This window comes from Setaria viridis, chromosome 2, assembly GCF_005286985.2.
Source record: "Setaria viridis chromosome 2, Setaria_viridis_v4.0, whole genome shotgun sequence".
NCBI classification, from domain to species: Eukaryota; Viridiplantae; Streptophyta; class Magnoliopsida; order Poales; family Poaceae; genus Setaria; species Setaria viridis.
The window spans coordinates 5901446-5926951 of record NC_048264.2 but is presented as its reverse complement, the minus strand read 5'-3'; the positions used below and the strand labels follow the sequence as shown (position 1 = coordinate 5926951).

General features: G+C 44.8%; 1 protein-coding gene and 2 long non-coding RNA genes across 3 annotated transcripts; all 3 read right to left on the bottom strand.

The window, feature by feature from the left end:
• Positions 1-442: 442 nt before the first annotated feature.
• Positions 443-11850, bottom strand: LOC117844966 (tRNA ligase 1). The gene is made up of 27 exons (XM_034725828.2): positions 11634-11850; positions 11189-11551; positions 10446-10496; positions 10233-10315; positions 10056-10155; positions 9473-9551; positions 8716-8839; positions 7805-7911; positions 7537-7665; positions 7270-7334; positions 7013-7177; positions 6736-6896; positions 6596-6627; positions 6345-6526; positions 5936-6015; positions 5365-5430; positions 5000-5289; positions 4360-4467; positions 3398-3495; positions 3220-3280; positions 2864-2940; positions 2706-2777; positions 2558-2634; positions 2265-2345; positions 1877-1979; positions 1257-1415; positions 443-1080 (listed from the first exon to the last, which is right to left on the bottom strand). Exons 1-27 carry the CDS (start codon positions 11757-11759, stop codon positions 688-690), a joined length of 3432 nt encoding a protein of 1143 aa, XP_034581719.1. The 5' UTR covers positions 11760-11850; the 3' UTR covers positions 443-687.
• Positions 11851-22917: 11067 nt separating this feature from the next.
• Positions 22918-23751, bottom strand: LOC140222035 (uncharacterized). Its single transcript, XR_011897536.1, has 2 exons — positions 23544-23751; positions 22918-23392 (listed from the first exon to the last, which is right to left on the bottom strand). It is a non-coding gene; the product is annotated as an uncharacterized lncRNA (long non-coding RNA).
• Positions 23752-23782: 31 nt separating this feature from the next.
• Positions 23783-24875, bottom strand: LOC117842505 (uncharacterized). The gene is made up of 3 exons (XR_011897535.1): positions 24229-24875; positions 23974-24076; positions 23783-23819 (listed from the first exon to the last, which is right to left on the bottom strand). It is a non-coding gene; the product is annotated as an uncharacterized lncRNA (long non-coding RNA).
• Positions 24876-25506: the final 631 nt, after the last annotated feature.

Here is a 25506-nt window from a genome sequence, read left to right as displayed (position 1 = left end):
CTCGCTATCTTTGTGTACCGTGTGGATCGGGGGAGGTCTATATATATGGTGCTAGCATCAAGTCACCCTTTTTCTTTGTCGATGTTGGCTGGAACTTTCGCCGCATCTTCTTAGGTGAGGAGCAATCCACAATTTGGCTAATCGCAGCCGCGCGCGCACGTCACAGCAGGGCCCACCACCGATGGCGTCATGTCATGCCCGATCCGTACTTAGTGCAGGTGGAAGAAAACATGTGCCAGTATACGCGCTCAGCACCGTTCCCTGTGCTTGCCGCGTCCACGGTTCGTAATCAGACACATTCACACATCGGGATCGAGTCTGCTTTCCACTAAGGCACCAGTGTCAAATGCCGTTCGTGGATGTTGCTAGCCTGCGTTAACCTTTACAGATGTTTGCCGAGACGTAGCTTTCGGCTCACCCGTGCATCGAAACTTCATAATCGTGGAAAAGCGACCGTAGCCACGGCATGTTATTTATAACGCCCCAGGGATCGGCTCGAGGGGAAATCAAAAGGGTTCGATCCTATAAGCCCTCACAATTGTGGCGTGAGACTAATGCCAATTTACATGCTAATTATTGCCACGATCAGCTGCTAACGTGTAACTGTGTAAGGCCACCAGATGCTAACGATCATATCTCCCATTGTTCACATCCGCACCTACAGAGTCTAAAACCCGGGCGGGCAAATCAGTAAAAGTCCAACACACCAGATATGGTGATGGGAGGCTCGATCGGCACCCGCGTCGCTTTTCCTTCCGCGGCCAGCTGCGGCAGCGTGTTGGCCTCCTTGGGCGCGACGCCTGCAGCCGTCCACAGGGTGGCGTGCGGCCACTCGTTCCTGGACTCGATCTGCTCGCCGTTCACGGCCCCGAGCTGCGCCTCCAGGGCGGCCATCTTGTCGGTGTAGTACAAGGCGTTAAACGACACGGGGACCTCCTGGTGCTGGTAGACTCCGTAGCTCGCGACTGCAGCCACACCATGGCCTCGTTTGTGGGCGAGGGTGACGTGGGCCTTGGTTAGGCTGTCCTCCAGTTTTATCTCGTTGAGGAAAGTGTTTAGGGCAGTGTCCTTCTCTGACACCTGTCACAGTAATGCAATGTACCACAAGTGTTAAGATATCATCATCAACAATACAAAACCTACTGGCACTACATGCCTATACAAAAGGGATGGATTCCAACAAGCATGCAAGCAGAGTTTGTAACTGCAAATTTGGAGCAAACTTAAGGCGGGGCAATCGAGCATGCTGTTCTCACCTTACGGAGAAGGCCCACTATATCAGCTGGGGTTAATCTAACAGCAGCAAAGATGATATTTCCAAACTTCCGCTTCCCAGTATCAGGTGTTTTGATATCACCTTTTGCAACAGCTTTTAACTGTTCCAGTACTTCTTTCACAGCAAACTCAAACGGAACCTACAAAAAAGTTTTGTGATTAAACAAGAACTGAATCATCATTAGTATCGTTAAAGCAAGTAGTCCATTGTGGTTTTAGTACGAAGGATAGGACTAGTGTATAGCAGACCATAGAACTTCCTAATTACACATCACAGGATACTTCAAAGTGTTCATTTGACGCTACTGCTAAAGCAGAGCTAAAAGGAAACCTTAGCATTTGAAAATAGTGCTCCTATTCCTGAAACATTATATGAAGGGAGACTTAAGGTGAAGGATGGATTGAACGAACAGCCTTTCTAATAACCTAATAATCCTTGCTGATACTCACATAAATAAGAAGCATAGGGAAATGACCCCCTAAGTAAATTATACAGTATTTCCAGATTAGCAGTTGGCCCCACAGGTTAAAACATTACTGTCTATAGCATTCAATAACAACAGAATATGGATGATGATTGATTTATCTATGAAATAGTTACCTGAATGGCATTAATATAATCAGCATTCCCAAACAAGGTCACACGCAACCTCTGCTCCCACTGTGTCCATTCTTTAGCATATGAACCTTTTGATGGATCCACTCTGGTTTGACATTGTTTTGTAAAAATCAGCCAGTATATAGACATGCAAATTTAGAAATGAAGCTCTGGTTTTGTCAACATTATTAGACAAAGTGACACTGTAAATTAGATCAACTGTTTCTGGGAGAAGTGTTTTGTACAGCATGTTCGATTACTATGTATTCAAGAGCTTGCTATAGTACAAAGGCAATTTTTGCCCTACAAAACTTATTGATAGATTTCTTGTCTGTACAATGTGCTCAGATAAGGTGGGGATTATATATCGAAGGGGCTAACATCTTCATACCTTCCATGCCTGCTCTGATGCAGTCTGAACAAGCTAATCCCCTCATCTAACACCGCTTTCACAGCACCAGGTAATGGAGCTCTGAAATCAAAGGAAGATCGAGTTACTAGTTTAGACAAGTCACCTCATCATGATTTTTTTTCTTGCCCATGATATGAAAAGCCATCCTTTTCTTGGAAAATAAGTGGATCGAACATCTGCCTGAACATTTTCTCTAATTGCATAGCTCAATCTGGGATTCACGGTATTTCTAGAAAGAACAAAGGAAAAAACAATTCAAGAAAACCCCCTACCTATCTGGCTTAAGGAGAGGCATCTTAACCAGGGAGCCAAAACGCTCATACAGTTCATTTTCAAATTCTCTTCGACTCTGAAATTGAGAGTATCGGTGATTTGGTGAATTCAAAGAGCCGGAAACAGATTTACGTGACATGTACATACCTTGCCATCATATAGGTGGTAAAACATTAGCAAAACATAGCCTGCGTTGGGTGATGCCTTATCCAGATTTCCCTTTGAAATTAAAGGCTAACAAATGTCAGGCATTTCACAATATATATGCAAGTGATAATGACACATTTGCATGGGTGACTACACACCGGATGATTGACCCGCTGGAGGACACGAAACATGAAAACAGCAAGAGCATCAAGAGAAAATGGATTTGAATCTGTGCCTGCAAAAACAAGAAACCAGAACAAAAGTTACACAACATGATCAACTTAACAATGCAAGAAAACATGGGCCAAAGATAAGCAATTTTCTTCTATAATCTGCAAATTCTCCTTGGATCAAGGCCATAACAACTGTAATTTGGAAGCTCCAGATTCATAGGTGCCATACATTGCACCTCTGTCAAAAATTTGAAGTGCAGCACACAACTTTCAGAAGACAAGGGAGTTACTGGTGAAGTAAAGAAGAAAGAAGGGAGTGATAAATCAAGAAGCATATCTACCTTCAGAGTCTGGAACCACAGGAACAGCGGCCGCCTTTGTGCTCCCACACATGTCCTCAATCTGGAAAAGATGATTTATCAGTTCTATCTCTATTTTCTACCATCAAACGAGCCTTAAAGTCGAAACATGAAGCATTCAGAAAACTGTTTTCTATCAATACTATGATGTCAATCTTGCCTGCCTCCACACTTCTTCGTTTGGTGCATTTTTGTCAGCAAGGGTTATTCTAGCCGGTTTCTTTCTTCGCTCATCAGCAACCTTTTGCCAGTATCTTCCTGTATTCACAGTTAACAAAATAGTTAAATATACCAATAACTCTAGAAGCCTAACAAATTTTTGTGATAAGTTGAATATAATCACAGGACCTAAAACCAGGAAGAAATTTTACAGAACAAGCATGTGTATAAATGGAAGTTACGCCAAACAAAACCGATACTGATATACAGCAATGCTAACACAAATGCCAAACAATATCATTTAATTGGCCACATTTTTTTTGGCAAAATGCCGCTTTAGCAGGTCTCCACCATACTTGTGTTCTGGACAGAAAGTATGGGCTTAAGTATCAGAGGGATGCAAATAATACAGGCTTGAATGTGCCTGGATCATCAACCAAATAGGATTCAGGTGAGACTACAGCCAGTGAGATATCCATGATTTAGCCAGTCCAGCACCTCTTGTATCAAGGCAGCCAAGTCTTTGTTTAGGAATCAAAGCAAGCAATAAAAGACAGTAAAGGGCTTTTCCAAACTAAATAATTCAATCTGAACCTCCAAACCAGAACTTTGTGTAAGAATGGAAGGACTCAGATGAGAGTTTCTCTCTTACAGATACATAGTTGGCACTTAAGTTTATACCAATTGTACAGAGTAACGTAGCACATGAATGAAATATGACTAGGCACCAGCATAATGAACAAGATAGTAAAATCAAGGCTCTCAGTTGATACAGCAGACCATAATGCAAAGACAGTATATTGGCAGGAACAAAGCATATATCGCTAAGCCCATAACCATTGTGCACAATAGGATGGTCCTAAAGAAGGTGCAAAAGCACTGTCCATCACGGTTTGAAGCCACATTATACTCCAGTAAACAAAGTAACCATACAGCATAAATAATGTTGAAAATGCTCCATACCTTTAATAAGATCACCCATCAAGCTATGGAGAGGGCGATTATCACCCAGGCCACCAGGTGTGTCTAATATTTCCTTACATAGAGCTGACTTTGCACAACCAGGTATACCTGAAACGAAAGTACAAAATCAGCATCAAGATTCCCCCCCCCCCCCCCCCACACACACACACAATTTTTTTAATATAAAACAATACTGTTTGATAGGAGAAATATTTTATTTTAACAGTTTCAAGTATGAACAGGATGAAGATTGGTAAGAAAAATATCAATAAGAACACTGTACAACATAATTTTTGTCGATTACTTAGTTTATCTGGTCCATGGGCTATAAGCTTGATTGGCTATCGTTTGTGTGTTGGATAAGCAAGTGGACACTACAACTTTTGTATGTTCAGATGGATTAAGAAAACCTAAAGCTTACCTTAAGACCTAGTATTATTTAAGATTAAGAGATGGTTCGACCAGAGTGGCACATCAGTAACCCGGCTGAAAGTCAAGATATACCGTATACCCACAAACCAGTGGAATAATATAAACTTTTTTCGTACTTTTCAATTCAGATTAGTGAAAAGACACCCAGTGTCTCAGTTATCCTAATGCAACTCAAAAGTTGTTAAGCACATGTCAGAAGTTACTTTACCCGGGAAGAAGACAATAAGGCCCTCTGTTTTGGGAACCACATCAGCAGACGTTGATGCAGGACTAGAAGGTGCTGCCCCATGTTCTGCCCGAAGATCACCCTCTTCATCTTTCTCTGCATCAAGTATGGCCAAGAAATTTTCTGTCTGCACTAGGTTACCAGCAGCCCCAATCAAAGCTTGGTTTGAAGGGCTGCGTTTAGCGTATTGTTCAAGGAAAGGCTCTGCTTCACTAAGATATGTTGAGGATGACAGTGGCTTATTCCCATACTTCCTTCTAATGTAGACAGCCCTGAATGGGTAAGGCAATCAAATTAAATGAACGAATATGCACAGTTCTGTAAGCGAAAGGAGGTGGTAATAGTACCATTCATCCAACATTCTGCTAAGCTCTGTCTGTTTGCTTGGTGATGTTCCCCAAATCTTCATTTGCCTATCAACACATATAGGGGTATTAACATCAGAGATGGCATATTTTCTATTTAATAGAGAGCACAGAAGATTATATGACTAAAATCTCCAAGAATTACTTCTATTATTACAGCAAAATAAAACTATATATATAGTACAGAACTTAAAATAAAAACTTTACAGCTATAAGAATAAAATATTCAAATTATTGTGTGATGAAGAAAAGAACTTGAATGCCAGAAAAGGCTCTATCCGGCCTTTGCATGGCTACACTTGAAAGATATTAGCATTGCTCATCAACACAGTATTAAACAGGCATAGGTCTAGAAGAACAGTATTAAACAGGCATAGGTCTAGAAGAAGCATTAGCACTGTTTTTCTAGCATTACATAATTATGGAGACATCTTAAATAGAACAGTTGTACCAGAAAGTAGCAAACTGAATATGTTTTCATTTCAATTCTTCATTAATACCCTATCTGTTGCAGAAATATGACAGAAACTGAAAATTTGCATGCATAGCATACCTTAAGTAATAAGTTCTATAAGCTAACGGTCCATCTTTGAAAAGGGTAGACAGGCCATTACGAATTAAAAATGTCCTTAACTGTCAAATAGAAAAATAAGAACTGTTAGAGGATTCAGAATACAACAAAGTCTATGGGTTTAGTCCTCTAACACATTCAAAAACAAAATAGCTTCAAAGGGAAATGAAGTGCAACAGAAATACCAAAAGTAGATTAGATGGCAATAAAGGAATAGCACAACCATGCATAACCGTAGGCGTAGCAGTAACATTTCAAAAGTTAATTTAGAAGCACAGCAAAATGAGCATGAACAATCCAACATAACCATTAACCTTTAATGCTGGTAGTGGTATCTCAAGAAGTGACCAATAACACCAAAAAGAAAGCTGAAAACGCTGATAGAAAGTACCTTATATGTCAAGAATTTAAGCTTAACCATTAGATTTGAATCCTCATCAGCCAGACCATCCACAGTTGAAGAACTTGAGTCCATGGCACCGTTGATATTTTTCAGTAAAGCATCGCCATTTTTGGCAAGTTCAGCTGCCTTCTTATTCGTCGCCTTGAACAGGTTTACATCAACAAAGAAACCTAACCATGGAATACATGTCAGTGAATGGAACCATAGCTCATATCTGAATTACAATTGGCTCAGCTTACCTCTATATAGAGGCCACAACCCTTTGTTTTTCCTAAAAATAGCAGCATACGTTTAGAGTTAATAAAAGAGATATCAAGGTAAAATGCAAGGCTTGCCCTAAAAAAAAGGTAAAGCACAAGGCTGACTTCACAAAGCTCACCTCATCTCTTGCTGATAACGTTTAAAAACAGAATCGTGATGCACATGTACAACCATCCTGTAACACAAGTTGTCATTTGAAAGAGAATCAGTTTTGTGGTAGTTCAGGTAACATTTGAAAGCTGCTGAGAAGTGCCTCTGCTTCATCAAGCGAATCATCTCCTGCAACAGTCAACAAAATAAACATATAATGTCTGTATAGTTACTGATACATTGTTGTAGCAACTTTATTTATAACAAAACCCTGCCCATTCCAGTTGAGAAATACAGCTACCAACCTGCAGTTTCTTAGTTGCATAGTCTGTAGGATGTGCTTGCAAAAATTTAGGGACAACTGATTTATCAGTACTTTTCGACTGAGCATCAAGTCCACTATGTCCAAACCAATCTGAAAAGTCTGGACACATCGAAGCTCCAACATTTTCAAGAAGTGCTTTAATTTGCTGGTCAAATAATTGCAAAGAGGTTATAGCAAGGTTGAACAACATGGAGCACATATCATAAAGCATAAAAAACCACATGACAAAATTAATACCTGTTTTTCATCTGACCTATTAGCAGCACATATTTCTCGTAAACTTGGTCCCAAATCTAAATCAACTGAACGAGAAAGGAAAACCTGAATGTGAGCTCATAACTGAAATGCATCATGAGATAATCTCATAAGTTAGAACAAACCCACATGCATCCAAAAGTTTTCCTCAAATAACCACCTAAACCAAAACTTCTTGTTTCTTGTAAAGCTCACGTAATCTGCTCTTAACAATGAGATAAGATATAGGATTCTAGTTCAGCAGCTTACCGCCGTCTATTGGAGGCTGTGGAAAGTTTCTCAAAACTTCTTCCATTTGAGCTGAACTTTCACGAGTCACAATACGAGCAACCAGACCTTCAAGGATCTCACCCTGCACCTTTACATGATCTTTTGACCCTGCAACAGAATTAACCTAGCATGAGTTCCCAACTTCTAACCACAGGTGGTACTTAACTGATCAGACCTAACAGTGGTGAAAAAGAACAAGATTGATTTAGACATCAGTCAGTATAACAATCAGTTGAGATATTTTTACCTGGTGCCGATATATCAGCTATTTCATCAAGGGCTTTGCAAACAGGTGTTGCAGTTCCTTCTTCACATAATGCATCGTAAGCAGCAAAGAATGAACTGGCCGATTTCCTACCGAATGATGCAAATAGAGAGCATAGTAATGTTATGATCAGAATCAGCGGTGAACGCATAACTCCTGTAAGTTGCTCCTGCAATTACATGCAAAATTGTGCCTGCAGGCCATCCGATGGATGAATGCAAGCATGAAAAAAAATAGCATTATGCAATAACAAGCTAGCAGTTGAACATGTTTTTAGCAGTATAAACATGGTACATCAACTTAAGAGATACAAAAGTCTATACTCCTTGATAACGCACATGTACTAATTGATAGTGCAGAGGAAAAATTATGCATGCATCAGCATAAACCATCAGTAAACGCAACGATCCATTGTGACAGGAAAAAAAAGCAAAAGATGGCAGAGGGCAAGCAAGAACAACACCACCAACAACAACCAAGCCTTTCAGTCCCAAGCAAGTTGGGGTAGGCTAGAGTCGAAACCCAACAAGATCGGCAAATGGCGGAGGTTATCAGCCATGCTTAGCATGAAAAAAGTGAGCATGCTTAGCATAGGTTATCAGCCAATGCAACAAACCATTGTGACAAGAACTAAGCATAAGACAATTTTGGCAGAGGGCATGCATAGTAATGCAAGTTGCCGAAACACCACAAGATTGGAAAATATGAAAGTAGATGACACAATCGACAAGTGTATTATTAGACGATCTTCCGTCCATCTCTAAACAACCTATACAAGGTTGTCATCATTTCACACTCAATTTTAAAAAGGATGTAAATGTATCTCACATGAAACAAAGCAGCCAAATTCTTTATAATGCAATGTTCCTGAGCATAAAGTTATTGGTGGATACCTTGTAGAAAATAGCCAGACATGGTTCGTAGGAAGGCGCCATTTCCGACAAAATGCGATCACCTCCGGAGTAGAATAGAATTTTGGCTTGCCATGACCCAACTCCGTTACAGCTGTAACCACAGCTGCATAGTGCCCAAAACAAAAATGAATAAATATACACATAGCGATAACAGTGAAAGTAATGAAATAAACAAGTGCAGCAAACAACTCAATAGTAAAGTAATGGTGCAGGAGAAGTAGCACGCAAAATTAATTGCCCTAAAGTACCAGCAGAGTCATATCAAAAGGCAATATAAATTATAAATAGAAAGAAAAAAGATAAATAGTTGGTGCTGATTTTACATTACAATTTTACAAGACAAATAGAACTTTCCAAATGTACCACTGCAGGAAATAAACTGTTGAAGTTTCGATGTCCATGTAAACTAGGGGCAAATTGGTGATTACCATACAAATGCAACATTTTACAAGCTTTTAACAGTCAACGATGGGAAAGAAAAAAAATGGCTTTGCAATCCGGTGACATAAGGAAACAAAGAAATAATCAGTGACACATAAGGAATCTATCCAATAAAGATATTTCAACAGTTGTGACACAACAAAATGGTAGATTTTGTGAGTGTAAAGAAAACCACTGAAATCAAAATCTGACCCTTTTTTATTCTTTAAAAATTACTGAAATCAATAAATATCGAAAAAAGTTGAACGAACTATAAGTAGATTACTAATTGCCTTGGACAGAAGAAAGGACGTACCATAATCATCCTTAGGCCTTTGCCCATGGTCTCCTAACACAGCTGTCACAAGTTCCATTGAAATGCTTATACGGTTTCTCTAGAAGCAGAAAACAGGTAAAAATTAGGAACTGCGAGAAATATGCAGAGCCAGAAACCCTCCATTACCCAGAAAGCAAAAAAGTAGCAGAGCTAAAATGATGAGTTTTAATGTAATAGTAATTTAATAAGTAGATTATATTAACTAGCACTGCAATGAAAGCACATACACTTCCTGATTTTTTCATCGACTTGTTAGCTAAAAGCATATTTTTTTTGGAGCTGTAACAGTAAAAACTTACTCTTACTAACAAAGTTTCCAACATCCAACTAGATCCCACATTGCAAAATATGCAAAACAGCTAAGCAAGCCTAGGGTTGCTCCTCTAACTTCCTAGGCTACTTAAGAAAGATGCAATGTTAAGATGTTATACTGAAACCACAACAGAAAATAAACAAAATTAATTCTCCTTAGTTCAAGGCTATATTCCACTGCTATATGAATTACTCCACAAACAAGAAAATCATGATGTTCTTGAGAAACATTGCCCTAAACATTGAATACCTCAAGGAAATCATTGAATTCTGCTTGCATTTTAGGGGCCTCCTTCCCCCAAGCTTCACGAAACAAACGCCCCAGAACAAAAACGCCAACAGCAGTGTATCTAAAAGCAATTGTTGAAAACTTCAATCATCACATAAATTGATCTTAAAATAATGAGGAGAGATGAACAAAACATACACATTCCCAAAGCTGTTTTTTGCATATGCACCACCATGGTGACCAGCATACATGAAGAGTGACCCAGAATGCTTGAGTGTAACCTGGAGGAATAATGTTCTTATACTATATTAGGAGGGAATTCATCATCACTATGATCACTGATTAGTTCACTCAAGGTTTGCTAATTAGTTCACTAATTGATTAAAAGGCAAAACAAAATATCAGACATACCTCAAGGTTTGCTAAGCCGTGCGATACCATCTCAATCATTCTGGTTCTTGTCTGTCATCGCAAATGTGAGTGTAAGGTTCTCAATAAAACTAAAATTATTATTCCACTGACTAAATGGCAGCAACAGAAAAACCGGAGAAGACAGAATAATCTACAACCACAAGAATTTATTGCACAGTGAGCTCATTAAGCGTTGCCTTATGAGAGGCTAATTATGGCCACATCAAAGTCACCAAGAGCTATACAGCTACAGTAAAAATTGAAAATTGAGTAGAGATGCAAATTAAATGTTTATTAGGAGAAAGATTAAATGGTTATATCCTTTAACTGATGAAAATTTAGATGACTTCATCAAGTCCTGGAACGAGCTCTACAGCTACAATACCATGTTCGAGTGTGCAACTGCTCAAATCATCACAGAATGTACAAATGCTAATTTCAGTCGAAGTACTCTGCAAATCCTCTAGGAATTCCAATAGTCAATTTCGCCAATCACCACAATGCATAGGAAACAGGCAGCAATTGTTGGTTAACCTATGCCCACCAAAAACTACTGAACTAACCCCAGCCAACCCACAATGTGACAGCAATCTATAAGCATCAGATTATCAGAACCAGCCTACCAATCACAGGGTGAATCCTCCACGATTTTTGGGTAAAACACTTGTCATTGTCAGTCACAAGTCAGAAATGGTAGGGACGATGACAAATTGAACAGCAGCAGCAGCAGACCAAGCACTCACCTCTTGATCGGACTTCTCGTTCTCGAACTTGGGGTAGAACGTGGCCCTGATCTGGGCCTCGGTGAAGGTGTTGTTGTCCACCTTGAAGAGGTTCGAGAGCATCCCACTCGCAGCACCGCCCTGCTCCGCCGTGACCGCCGCGGAGGCCGAGGTGGACGCGGAGGCGACGCCGGGGGCGTCCGCCGCGGAGGTCGCGTAGCCCCTCGGCACCCACATCTGCGCCGCCCCCGCTCGCGGCGGCTCCTGCGAGGCGAGGGTCATCCTCCCGACGGGCTCGGCGATCCCGGCCGCGGCGGAGGCGGAGGACGAGGAGAAGGAGGCGTCGGTGGCCTTGGGCTTCCATTTGCGCGGCGGCGGCTTGGTCTGCGTGGAAGAGAGAGAGAGAGTGTGAGGCAGGGTTAGGGTTTAGAGGGTTTATCGGCGGAGGGAGGGCAGGAGAACGTACGCCGTCGCGTCGGGGAGGCATTGGCGCGGAGACGGCGGCGGCGGAGGAGGAGAGGCGGAGTGGGAGGAGGAGCGGGAGGATTCGCCGGGGGGCGTGCGGGGAGAGGAGGGAGGAGGCGGGCGACATAAAATGGCGAGGTCGAGGTGGCGCGCGGCGGCGGAGTGGAGGGGTTGATGGCGCCGCCGACCCGCGGCGGTTGTGTGATGTGGAAGCGAGGACTTGCCGGCGCGGCTGGAAGGGCTGTGAGGAAGTCAGCGAGATTTGGTGGGCTTGCGTCTTTGGGTTGGTTTGGCCCACGGGCTCATGTCGTTGGGTTGGTTTGGCTCACGGGCTCATGTCGTTGGGCTGGGTTGGTTTGGCCCACGGGCTGGACGCGACATTTATTGACCCACAGGAATAAAGTTTACTACAGCTCGAACACTTCAGAACAAAACATACACGTCATATATTCACTACAATACAGTACTTTCCGCACCTAGAATAAAAAATTATATAATCATAACAAACTTTATGGACTTATAAAATATTTTAAAAAATGGAAAACGTGTTAGCACAAATATAAACGCGTGGAAAAAAAGTTATATCGGGAGTTTTGGGTCCGATGCGTGCTCCCTTTTCCATCTATCTCCGATCTTGAGCTCTCTGTGAACAAAACGGCCACACATGCTTCCATGGCAACAAGAGATGAAAAAGAAAGATAGAGATAGCAAAGAGGCTTGAAGAACTGGTATGCAAGTTTGATTAAAGAAAATATTAGGTTCTGACTGCTCATCACTCATCCCAGATCGATTTATATAGTATCTTTGGCACAAAAGTTATTTAAATAACGGAACATCTTGATCTTATCTCCCAACTCAGGGATACGCGTCCAAGCAGCTTATTTACTGGAATATTCTAGTAAGTAATAACCGATTTAAAAAAACAAAATACTGTTGTCAATGGTACAACATGCCAAACAAGTCGTGTAGTTTCAAAATACTGTGATATTGTACAACCTGCTACTCTACCTTTTAGCTCTCTTGTTTCGCTTATCTTCACTATTGTCGTCCCTAGCCTCCTTGTCTTCCCCTGTTGCCTTGGATTGCCCAATGGTCTCTACAGGTCGTTCCTTCTCGCTGGACAAGGCTCCATTGGAAAGCACCTCAGGTGCCATCTCGCAGATGGAAGCGCCCACTTTATTCGAGAGGGCTGCTGGCTCGCCACTTCTTGGATCCTCATCTCCGGCCATTCGCAGTGCTGCAGAAAATTTGAAAATAACATTAGCTAACTAAAGAACTGATATGCTCTCTCAGCAACACATGGATCAACAAATTGCTCCTAATGATCACTACCTTAGAGATAGAGATGCATGCAAGTCCAAGATAGGAAATGACTTGGCATGTTTCTTGTTTTATGTTTTGTGCAAGGCTGCCACTGTATGTCAAATAACACTCCAATATGCATGAGCATGACTGAATTAACTGAATGTTCTCCAAATTTTTTATTGAATAAACTTTGAGTTCCTATTGAGTGCTCCTCTCATAAGATTTGCTTCTTGTTTTCATTGTTGTTAGGTGATCTTGGCTGTAATATTTTTCATGCGACTTCCATCATAGCATTACTTGCTCCATGATGCATCCCTAAGGCAAGCTTATACATTGCAATCTACATCAATATCTAGTTGAGCAATTGGATTACACAGATTAAACTCCCTCTCCACTGAGAGTTAGTGAACGAGCAAGTCTCGAGTTCACAGTCTTTGCAATGGATCTAACATATATAGACGACATGAGGTATAATAATTGTAATTTGTAAACAATGGAAAACTAGAAATTTTTGCCTTCAACCATCAAACATATACATCACCTCTTATCGAGTTAAAAACATGTGTATAACTTCTTATATGCTTTGTGAACAATAATCCAAATGAAAGAAATGCACATTTCAGTAACACTATTTGGGCCTTTTGGGATATCTTTCTGATTACTGTTATGTACTTATAAGTTTTCAGTTTCAAACTTGATGCTATTTTCCAATAGTGAACGTACCAAACAGGCATGTGTCACATGAGACTGGGAAAACCATTGGTTAGGATTAGCTGTTTGAAATAATTTTAGAAGAAAAGAAATCATGCATGTTTTTTATTCTGATTTAATCGACATCCTGAAAAGATAGGATGTTATTGACAATCTTTGGATAGATTACTGCTGTCTATTCAATATTTCGATGTTCCTGGATAATAGGGTGGGTTATGTCATGGTATACACAAATTCTCATTTCCTTGTTCTATAAGTCTGATTCAAATTTGCTGACCCAGAAAAAACTACCAATTGTAGACATTCAAAACCTTACATGTTTTATTGATGGATGGTTATGTACCAAGCCAGTTTCAAGAATGTGGTCAATAACATTTAGAAGCAAACAAAAATTAACTAGAAGTAACATTTTATATGGCATCATATTATCATAATATCCCACTTCTTTAAAGAGAAAATAAGTAGAACTAATCAAGTAACACTGTCTCATGCACAGCATATAGCATTCCCCATATACAAACTCACGTCATGGACCAAAATACTATTATGCGGAATTATGGGAAGTGAAAGATTAAGCAAAGCCGTACCTGGTGTATAGAAGCTCATATATGGAATACTCTTGCTCCGGTGACTGCCCCACAGCTTACCTGCTTGAAGCACCCGGACTTCAAATTAGTAGCGAGTGCCTCCCCTCGATCCATCCTGACAAAAACGACAGCACCACCATCCACAGAGCCAACTACATCAAGTACATCACGCATGGAACGACCAGCGGGCATGAGCGTGCTTAACCTAATAGCTTTGCCTAGTGCCCATCTGCTATCGCCGTCGGGAACAACCTCTCTTGACCACAGGCAGAGTTCGGACCCCTCCACGGTGGCGCATCCCAGCCCACCGCCGTCGGCGGTCATGAGCACAATGCGAGTATTGGTTGTTAGTGCCTAGCCTAGGATCTCTAGAAGCACGTCTAGTCGGGATCGAGAGAGTCATAAGGGACATGGTGTTCCTGGTGAGTGCCGAGTGTGAGAGGGAGAGAAATGGGGTACCTTCACCCCTAGAGGTGGGAGCAGCAGAGCTGCTGGCCATCGCTGGTTCGGCTGGTGTAGTCTGCGCAAGGCAGCGACGCGCAGTGCCGAGCCCGGTCGCCGGGGTGGTGGCGGTGGTACTTCCCGCCGCTACTGCGCAACCTAGATCGGTAGGTGTGTCGGTGGGGCGGCTGGCTCCGGCGAACCTCGTGAGCCGAGCCGGGTCCCCCACCCTGTTTATATAGCGCAGCGCGACAGGGGCCCACCACCCATTGCTAGGGTGAGCGCCCCCGATCAGGGCGCAGATCAAGATCCTGATTGGCCTTTGGGCCAATCGGGAAAGAGATCAATCTAACATTCTCCCCCTTGATCTCATCATTTACTTTTACCTTTACACTTTTCACTTTTATTCGTTTCATCGTAGATTAATATGTAGAGCATGTTTCATCGTCACAGCTTAATTGCCGATAGAATCAACAGCTACAACACACCTCTCTATTTTGAAACAATTCTGTTTCTTTTGGGCCTTATCCAATCCAGGAATCATAGGCTTTCCCTTAAACCCATGCCGGCTAAGTGTTCTCTGAACACATTGGGAGGTAAGCCTTCCATGAGCGGATCCGCAAGCATATCTTTTGTTCTTATATGCTCGAGACTTATAGTGTGATCCTGGATTCTGTCTTTCACAACATAAAACTTTATCTCAATAGCTTTGGAAGCATTGCTTGATTTGTTGTTGTGAGCATAGAATACTGCTGGTTCATTGTCGCAGTACATCTTTAATGGTCTGTGAATACAGTCAACCACTCTCAATCCGGGTATAAATTTCTTTAGCCACATTGCCTGCCCCGTGGCCTCATGACATGCTATGAATTCTGCATGCATCGTTGATGACGCACTTACTTTCTGTTTCGAGCTTCTCCATGAGATAGCTCCTCCTGCGAGAGTGAATACGTATCCAGACGTGGATTTTCTATCATCTTTGTCTCCCGCAAAGTCTGCATCTGAATACCCTTTTATCTCTAGGGAATCAGATCTCTTATATGTAAGCATGAGTTCTTTTGTGCCTTACGCGTAGCGCAACGCCTTCTTTACCATCTTCCAGTGTTCTATACCTGGATTACTTTGATATCTATCGAGAACCCCGGTGACAAAAGCTAAGTCAGGGCGAGTGCACACTTGGGCATACTGTAAGCTTCCGACAGCTGAAGCATATGGAACCGCTTTCATTTGATCGATCTCGTACTGGTTCCTAGGACATTGAAAATTCCCAAAACTATCGCCCTTGACTATAGGAGCAGGTGTGGCCTTACTCGCATGCATATTGTACTTCTTTAGAACCTTTTCCAAATATGCCTTTTGCGATAACCCTAGGACCCCATTCAATCTATCTCGGTGAATTTCTATGCCCAAAACATATGATGCTTCACCAAGATCCTTCATATCGAAGTTTGAGGACAAGAACTTCTTTGTCTCTTGCAGTAGGCTGATATCACTGCTTGCAAGTAAGATATCATCCACATACAGAATTAGGAAAATATATTTCCCATTTTTGAACTTTGCATAGACACAATTGTCCTCTATATTCTCTTGAAACCCAAATTTCTTTATTATATCATTAAACTTTAGATACCACTGTCTAGAGGCCTGCTTTAATCCGTAAATGGATTTCTTTAGACGACATCCTATATTCTCTTTGTCTTCCATGACAAAACCCTTTGGTTGTTTCATGTAGACATTTTCTTCTAAATCCCCATTTAGAAATGCCGTCTTTACATCCATCTGATGTAACTCTAAATCAAAATGTGCAACTAGTGCCATTATGATTCTGAAGGAGTCTTTACATGAGACAGGAGAAAAAGTCTCATTATAATCTATTCCTTCTCTTTGTGTAAAACCTTTTGCCACAAGTCTCGCCTTATACCTTTCTATATTCCCTTTGGAGTCACGTTTAGTCTTGTAGACCCATTTACAGCCTACTGTTTTGGCTCCTTTAGGAATCTCCTCAAGTTCCCAAACATTGTTGGAACTCATCGATTTCATCTCATCTTCCATGGCCTCTAGCCACTTCGATGAGTGAACACTTTTCATGGCTTCCTCATATGAAGTGGGATCACCTTCTATATGAACTTCTTCTGTATTATAAACTTTATAACAATCAGGGATAGTTGATTTTCTGACCCTTTGAGACCTTCTAGGTCCCTCACTTTCGGGCACATTCTGTGCCTCTGCTTGTGGCACACTATTCAGAGGTGGCTGCTGCAACTCTTCCTCGTGTGTAATGATTGGTTCAGTTGGCTCCTGAAGGACAGGTTCCAAAACTTCACTCATCGTTTCCACAGGTGGAATCACAGCAGGTGCCTGCACCACAATATCAGGAACTGTAGCGGGTGCTTGCACCACGACCTCAGGAACTATTGGTGCGGGAATAATAGGTAGTGAGAAGTATGGTTCTTGAATCATCGGATTAGGTGCACACACCCGCTTCTCCTCAAGATCAATCTCTCGAGCTACCATGCTCCCCCTCACCATCTCATCCTCTAAGAAAATCGCCTGTCTCGTTTCTACAAACTTTGTAAATCTGTCTGGACAGTAGAAACGAAAACCCTTTGATTTTTCCGGATAGCCAATGAAGTGGCAACTTACTGTTTTGGGATCTAGTTTCCCGATGTTTGGGTTAAACACTTTGGCCTCAGCTGGGCTCCCCCACACACGCAAGTGGTTCAGTGAGGGTACTCTTCCTGTCCATAGTTCGTATGGTGTTTTGGGCACCGACTTACTTGGCACTCTATTTAGAATGTGAATGGCGGTCTTCAATGCCTCCATCCACAGTCCCAATGGTAAGGTGGAATAGCTCATCATGCTGCGCACCATATCCATCAGTGTACGGTTACGCCTTTCAGCTACTCCATTTTGCTGAGGCTCGCCCGGCATCGAATACTGGGCTACTATGCCATTTTCCTGCAAAAACCTTGCAAAAGGTCCAGGAACTTGGCCAAATGGGGTATGTCGACCATAGTACTCCCCCCCACGATCGGATCTTACTATTTTGATTCTTTTGTTATGCTGATTTTCAACTTCAGCTTTAAATATCTTAAATTTATCCAGCGCTTCTGATCTTTCTTTGATTGGATAAATGTAACCATAACGGGAGTAATCATCTGTGAATGTTATGAACAAGTCATAGCCATCCACGCTTTTCACAGGAAATGGTCCACAAATATCAGTGTGGATTATCTCTAGAACTCCTGTGCTACGTTTAGCGCCTTTTTTAATTTGCTTTACAAATTTTCCTTTAATGCAATCAACGCATTGTTCTAAGTCTGAGAACTCTAATTGAGGAAGAATTTCATTCTTAACTAGTCTTTCTATTCTCCCCCTCGAAATATGGCCTAAACGACAGTGCCATAATTTCGACGATATTTCATGAGTTCTCTTTCTTTTCTTTGTTTCTTTCTCTGACGAGGATACATTCATATTCACATCACACACAGAATTTACTTTTTCACGCAATGATAATAAATACAACTCATTGTGAAGGATGGCAACACCAACACATGCATTATCGAACCAAATGGCACACTTTCCATTTCCAAAATGACATTCATAACCATCATGGTCCAAACGTGAAATACTTATTAAGTTTCTGTGTAATGAAGGAACATAAAGCACATCTCTAAGTACAAGCATGAAACCATCAACTAGCTCTAGAGAGACATCGCCAACAGCTTCAACTTCTGCTTGGACTCCATTTGCGACTTCAACGCATCTTTCGCTTCTTTGCGTAGTCCTCGTCGAACGGAATCCCTGTAAAGAATTTGCAACATGAACAGTTGCACCTGAGTCAATCCACCAAGTAGATTTCGAATACTGTGTATACAAGGATTCATTTACAAAAGAAATAGTATTCTCACCTCTTTTTGCCATTATTGACTTTAACCAGTCGGGGCAGTCTTTCTTGAAGTGCCCCTTTTTTTTGCAGTGTAGACATTGATCTTTGTCTACTGTGAGAGGCTTTTGGTGATTCTGCTGCATAGGAGCTTTTCCACGTGCCTTGAAAGAGGGGTTAGCAATCTTTTTTCTGTTATCCTTCACATAGTGCAATGAGCCACCATGTGAGGATCTAAGTCTATCCTCTTCCTGCACGCACATGGCTATCATCTTTTCCATGTCCCACTGTTCTGGCTGCATGTTATAATTGACAACAAAAGTGTCAAACTCTTTAGGCAGAGAAGCAAAAACCAAATGCATAATGTGCCCAGGCTTGAGCTCAAGATCCATAGGCTTCAGCTGTGCTGCCAAGTTATACATCCTCATGATGTGATCTCTTATGCCAGTCCCTCCGCCATTGTACCTCTCTGTGGCCAGCTGCTTGAACAGCTAGGTAGCATATATCTTTGAGGAACCAGTGAACTGATTCCTTATCTTGTCGAGGTACTCGGAGACGGAGTCACACTCTGCGATCGAGCCCAAAATTGCAGGCTCAATCGTATTCTTTACCAAAGCCATACATTTCTTGTTGGCAGTGGTCCACTGTTTGTTTTCAAGGGTGTATGCCAACTCCAGTGGAGCATGGTCCCTTTCCTTTTGCTGCCATGCAGCATCATCATCACCATCAGCCCTCACTGGCTTCTGTGGAGCTTGTGGCTGCGGTGTGGTCAGCACCCAGTCAACTTCTCCACAAACGAAGGAGAACTCAATCTTCTTCCTCCATTTTGCATAGTTGTTGCCTTTCAGAATGGGTATCTCTTTGAGACACGCCATTAAGTTGAATGATACTGAAATTTACAATCCATAAGTGAGATCATAACGACAATTGCATGATTTATTTCCAACGTTGGTCAAAAAATAAAAACATACAACTGTTGATGCAATTTAAAACTATATCACCGTTGGGCAGAAATAGAAATAAAAGCATCAAAGGAACTTTTTAAATCATGATACAGTTATTAACAACGTTGGTCAGAAAATAACAGCACCATGATCTAATTAACTTTATCATGCTCTCACAAAAAATTTAATTGTTTCGTCGGTTCAAATTAAATTTAAATGGAGCAATAAATATGACTTTTGCAGCGGAAATTGTGAAATAAATCTATTTTCAGAAGCAAAACACTGTACAAACTTTATTAATCTCTAATACAAATTATCCCGTTGGTTCAAATTAGATTAGAGACTAAAACTATGCAAAAAAACATCAATTAAATGCTTCTGGAAATAGAAAAAACTAAAAAAAACAGACGTTACTGTGCAAAACCCGAAATTCGGCCCACCCGCGAAAACGGCCCACAGTCCGTTCCCGCGCGCGGCCCACTCGCCCGACGCCGGCGGCCTGCTAACGCGGCCCACGAAGACGGCCCGCTAAGGCGGCTCGGCGCCGGCCTCTCGCGCGGCGCGCGCCTGTAGGCCGCAACCTGGGCCTGGGCCGCGAAAGCGGCCTGCTGCCGCGTCCCGCCTGGGCCGTTTCCGGCCCAGTCTTCTGCGGATCCCCGCCGGCCGCTGTGAGCCGTTGATCTAAATCGAACGGCCACAAGTGGATCTCGGCGGAACAAAATCCGGCGGAACGGCCGGCTCCCCCAGAACCCTAGCCACTTTCCATTCTTTCCCCGTGAGCGCTCGCCGTGGCGGCGGCGGCGGGGCCGTCTCTCCCGCGCCCGGCGATGGCCGGCGGCGGCGGTGGAGGGATGGCCCCGCCGGCGCACGGCCGCGGCAGCCCCCTCCCTCTTCTCTTTCTGTTTCCCTCCCCTTCTCCCTTTCCCTCGGAGCGTACTCCAAGATCCAGGAGGTGGAGGGCCGGCGCCACCGCGGGTCCCCTCGCCGGCGCGCGCGTCCACCCCGAGGGTTGGGCGCGCCGCCGTCGAGCGGTCCTTTGGTGGTGCTTTGGCGCCCCCCCGAGCCCCGAGCGGATGCTTCGGCGGCTCGGGTGAGCCTTTTCTCCGGCGAGCCCAAGGCTCGGCCGACCTTTGCCGCTCGCCGTCGGTGGACGTGCGGCGGTGAAGTCGACGACAGGTAAGTTTCCCGGCGTCCCTCTTTTCTTTAGATCTAGGGTTAGGGTTAGGGTTTCTTTTTTCTGTTTCTTTTTCGATCTTCTTCTTTTCTCGATCTACTTCTTTTTCCCGATCTAGAATAGCTTCTAGGAGGTGTCTGATACCATTGTTAGTGCCTAGCCTAGGATCTCTAGATGCACGTCTAGTCGGGATCGAGAGAGTCATAAGGGACATGGTGTTCCTGGTGAGTGCCGAGTGTGAGAGGGAGAGAAATGGGGTACCTTCACCCCTAGAGGTGGGAGCAGCAGAGCTGCTGGCCATCGCTGGTTCGGCTGGTGTAGTCTGCGCAAGGCAGCGACGCGCAGTGCCGAGCCCGGTCGCCGGGGTGGTGGCGGTGGTACTTCCCGCCGCTACTGCGCAACCTAGATCGGTAGGTGTGTCGGTGGGGCGGCTGGCTGCGGCGAACCTCGTGAGCCGAGCCGGGTCCCCAACCCTGTTTATATAGCGCAGCACGACAGGGGCCCACCACCCATTGCTAGGGTGAGCACCCCCGATCAGGATGCAGATCAAGGTCCTGATTGGCCTTTGGGCCAATCGGGAAAGAGATCAATCTAACATTGGTCATTGGTGGTGCATCAATCAGAGTCACTTCTCGCGTTCCCAGATTGTATCTGAGGATTCTTGGAGTGATCTCGAGCACAAAGTAGAGCGAGTTCTTCTGCACAAGGGCGCCGCGCGTCGACTGGCAACGTTTACCCAAGCACGGAGCCGAAGTCGATTCACTCCACGCATCAGCTTCCGACGAGTAGACGTAGGAGAACATCCTCTCACCGTTAGTGGCGACGAAGACCACGAGGAAGGGTCCGCGGTGGTGGCAGTCGAGGTGGTCGCAGCCGCCGCCCTCACCGCCGCCACCAGCGCAGAGCACGGCTGCGTTGAAGATGGACATGCGGCAAGGGAGCCGCCACAGCGAGGTCAGATTCCGTAGCTCGTCCGTGATGGGGTTCCATACGGCGAAGGTGTGGAAGTATCCCCCGACGGCGTCCGCAAGTGGAGCAGGACGCGGCCGTGGCGGGAGTCGATCGCCCGAAAGGCGCGGCAGTCGCCGCGGGCCGTGCGGAGGAAGGAGCAGGCGGGGGAGAAGCTGACGGTGGGCATGCCTCAAGGCCTGCTGTTGCGGAGGACGCCCAGCACGGGGGGCGTCCGGTGGGCGCGGCGGAAACCGCGGCGGAAGGCGGGGCCGGTGACGAGGCGGCGCTAGCGCTTGCACGCGACGGCGGCGGCATCAGACGCGCGGGATCGTCTGGAGGGATGCGGAGGAGGATGGCCTCCACGAGCTCGTCGGGCAGCGACGGCCGCGGCCGCGAAGCCATGACGCGTGGCCGGACTCGGAACCCCCAGCCGGCGGGCGGCGGAGCGAAAGGTTTCTGGTTGCCTGGTTGGCTTGCCTGGTGCGGTAGTTTCGGCGTCTGCCATGTGGACCCGCAATTCGGACAGCAAATTTGGCCGAGTTAGGTTAACTAGGTGGACCCGTGGTGATTCGGTGCTTGCTGAGTCGACCTGAGACTTCAGCTCTGTTTATCCAAATGTTTGCGTTCGTTATCGGAAGGACAGCAAATTTCCAATCCAAATTCTGATAAAAATGTTTGAACAAGTCCGAAAATTTATATCTTTTTACAAGTAAGAACGGGCAAACACTTGAGCTTCGATACTTGTTTCTGCTCTTTGTGTCGAATGCCAGGGAACCCCTCCCTGTCTCTGACAAGTCTCTGGTGAAGATAGGGCTCCATGGTGTGGTTTGGAGTTCACCGGAGTCCAGCGTGTTGGCTGCGTTGGCCGGGCGGCTGTACTGATGACACAAGGTTTGTGCGGCGGCGGATCGGTTGGCTTGGAGCTACAGGAGATGGAAGGATATGGGAGAAGCACTGGATGGGCTCGCCGGACCAGAAGAAGCTAACAGTGACAAAGAACGGCAGGAGGTCAGGGGGGACGGCCGCGGATGAGCGATGGGGTCTCAATTGGGCAGACGAAATGCTCGAGTGTCCATTGCAACGTAGTAATATCGGGTTTATATGCAGAAATTTCATTGTTGAGACCGGATTTATTTCCTTAATCTAAAAAAGATATGCATAAATTTCAGCTTTACCCTCCTTGCTGGCGTTATCCTCTATGGTAGCAGTAAATTGGAGCAAAACAAAGGGAGCAGTAGTGTAAACTTTGCATTGCGCAAGCGACGAGTCATTATAACACATATTCAGAGGATGAAACTCAAGTGAAAATAGGATTTTTTGGGGGGAAAAGTCCATGTAAAACCCAATCTATTTTAAACCCTGTGACCTACAAAACCAGGTATTTTAAACCTCAGCTTTGTAAAACCAGGTATTTCCTAGTGGTATCATCGGCAAAACGCTGCACGAACAATTCGTGCTGATCATTGGACCCTGGGAACCCCATTCCGAAAGTGCCATGAGGAGGGAGATGCAGGAAATTAAAATGCAGGGCCGGCCAGCAGTTGCTTTATTCCTGGCTTTTGATCCTTTCACAACGATTCCCCCCTCTTCCCCGTTGGTAACTTTAGAATGGGTGGGGTCATGGCGGCACGACGGCCACACAACCACACAGCCACACAGGCTCCTCCTAGTCGTCCTTATAGTCGCCGTTGCAGCTTCATTCATTCGCCAACGGCTCAGGAGAAACAAAAACAAAGTGGCCTTCACGAACTCATACAGTAGCTACAAATAAAAAATCAGCCATCTGAAAATAAGATAGTGTAGCGACGAACAAATTAAATCAAGCCGAAAGCAACACAGGTCTCCTTAAAATGTTCCAGAAAAGAAGGAAAATGTTCCATACAGGCAGCAGCAGTAAGCAGGATGAACTTACATACACATGCATGCATGACTCCAGGTCTCCAGGAAGAAGAAGAAATCATGCATACATCACACTGTTGATACAATCACGGTCATGGAAGAACACACTACACGAAAACCAAAGCTGCCCGCCGCGTACTTGCATTGCACCCTTGGGCGCTAGCTGCAGGGTGTCGAACGAAGTCTCAGCTGGGTCGTCTCTGCAGCCTCTCTGGATCAGGAGACGAAGATGATGGAGGGGTCGCAGCAGCACTCGTCGAGGAGACAGCAGCAGCACAGCGCCGCCAGGCTGCGAAATTTAGTCAAAGCCAAGACACGGAAACAATTGGTGAGAACGAACCGGATCGGAGTTCGCCGATGATCGAAATGATGGCGGCTGGTGGGAACAAGCCCAAGCGCCCCAGCGGTGTAAGTTATTGTCAAGAAGATGGTAGCACGCGTACCAGCCCTCGAGGAAGCCCGGCGACCTGCGCGGCGGCGGCGGGCCGTACTGGTACTGCGGCGGCGCCATCACCGGCGGGCCCTGGTACGGCCCTTGGTAGTAACCTTTTGGAGGCAAGAACACCACAGGAATTAAAGAGTAATCAGAGCAGGAGAGGGCTGATCGCGAGCTGATCTCTAGCTGTCGGAGCAGTGTAGCTAGCTAGCGGCATAAACAACAACACGTACCTTGCGCCGGGTAAGGATAGCTGGCGTACCTCGGGTCGCTCATCCTCGACGACCGTGCTCGAGAAGAGCGGGTGGTGGATTTGCTGATTTGTTTTGGTTTAGGCGGATGGGGGAAAGCGTCGAAGGCGACGGGATCGGAGAGGACCGGTGCTTAGCTAGAGTAGTGAGTGGTTCGGCGGCCTCATCTCGTTTACTGCTAGAGCGCTTGTGCGCGTTTTTATGGAGAAGGAAGCTGAGGCCGTCGACGCCGACCGATGAGGCCGAATCTGCCGGCCCCGTCAGCGCCGGCGCGGATCGGTTATTCCCCGGCCCGGCCGCCGCCACCGTTGGCAGCGAGCTTTCCACGAGGCCCGAGCACGTTTATTTATGCTTCGAATAATCTTCTTCCCCAGAAATCAAAAACCGCAGGCATCCGGGAACGAAGGAATCGGCGCACGAACCAAGTTGCACTACTGTCATCCGTTGGTTCCGTCTACACGGACGACCGGAGCCTTTTCGTTGCCGGTAACCAGCTGCACGGATCGTATCATATTCTTGGTAGTAGAATATAATCGTCTTCAGAAGTTCAGATTGACATGCATGACATGGGTTTCACAGAGCTTGGACAATTGGGCTGGTGAAGCAGTTGGGGGATCGTCGAGGTGAGGTGACGCTCCACGGATACCTAAACCACTCCACCCAGGCCCTGCTTTTCGCTAGCTCTACCAACTCAGGAGCTAGCTCACGGGAGAAGAGGAGGTCAGGCCTCCCGGTCTGGATCCATGCATGCTCTCGTAAAGTAGTTGAGCTTCAAGCTCAAGCAAGCAGCTAGCGGAAGTATATAATAACAAAAGAAAAATGTGTTGTGCAGAGAATAATGGATCCGCGGCGACTCATGCTGCCTTGCTGTATGATTGATACACGATTCTGAATGTGCGTCGGGAATGGAATCCGGTTCAAAGTGCAGGCGTTTCTTTACAGCAGCAACTGTGCAAAAGCGTTTCGCAGGAAGGCAGACGGAAGAAGATCAGCGCAGGGAAACTTGTGTCCCCGCTGTGGATGAAACTTTGCTCCCGTACTGACCAAAACCGTATTAGAAAAATTTGGAATCATGCGAAATCGGGAGAAAATCAGGAAAACCCCAAGCGAAATCGGGGGTAGAAATCAGTTCAGGAGTTTTGTGATCCAATCCGCGGCTTCCGTCAAGTTACCGTTTACATCCCCCGTGATTATCCCAGCTTTAAATCTTGTATTTGGCGTTGATCAGAATATCAGAAGAAGCACAGACCGCCTCTTTTTATAACCTTCCCCTCGCACTCTCTTCTCTG

Excerpts from the sequence above, each read along its gene's own strand:
- LOC117844966 (XM_034725828.2), bottom strand. The coding sequence starts at position 11,759 with ATGTCGCCCGCCTCCTCCCTCCTCTCCCCGCACGCCCCCCGGCGAATC. Across the intron at positions 11,552-11,633 it reads TGCCTCCCCGACGCGACGGC|ACCAAGCCGCCGCCGCGCAA; the intron begins GTACGTTCTCCT and ends TCTTCCACGCAG. Across the intron at positions 5,431-5,935 it reads TATAGAACTTATTACTTAAG|GCAAATGAAGATTTGGGGAA; the intron begins GTATGCTATGCA and ends ATGTGTTGATAG.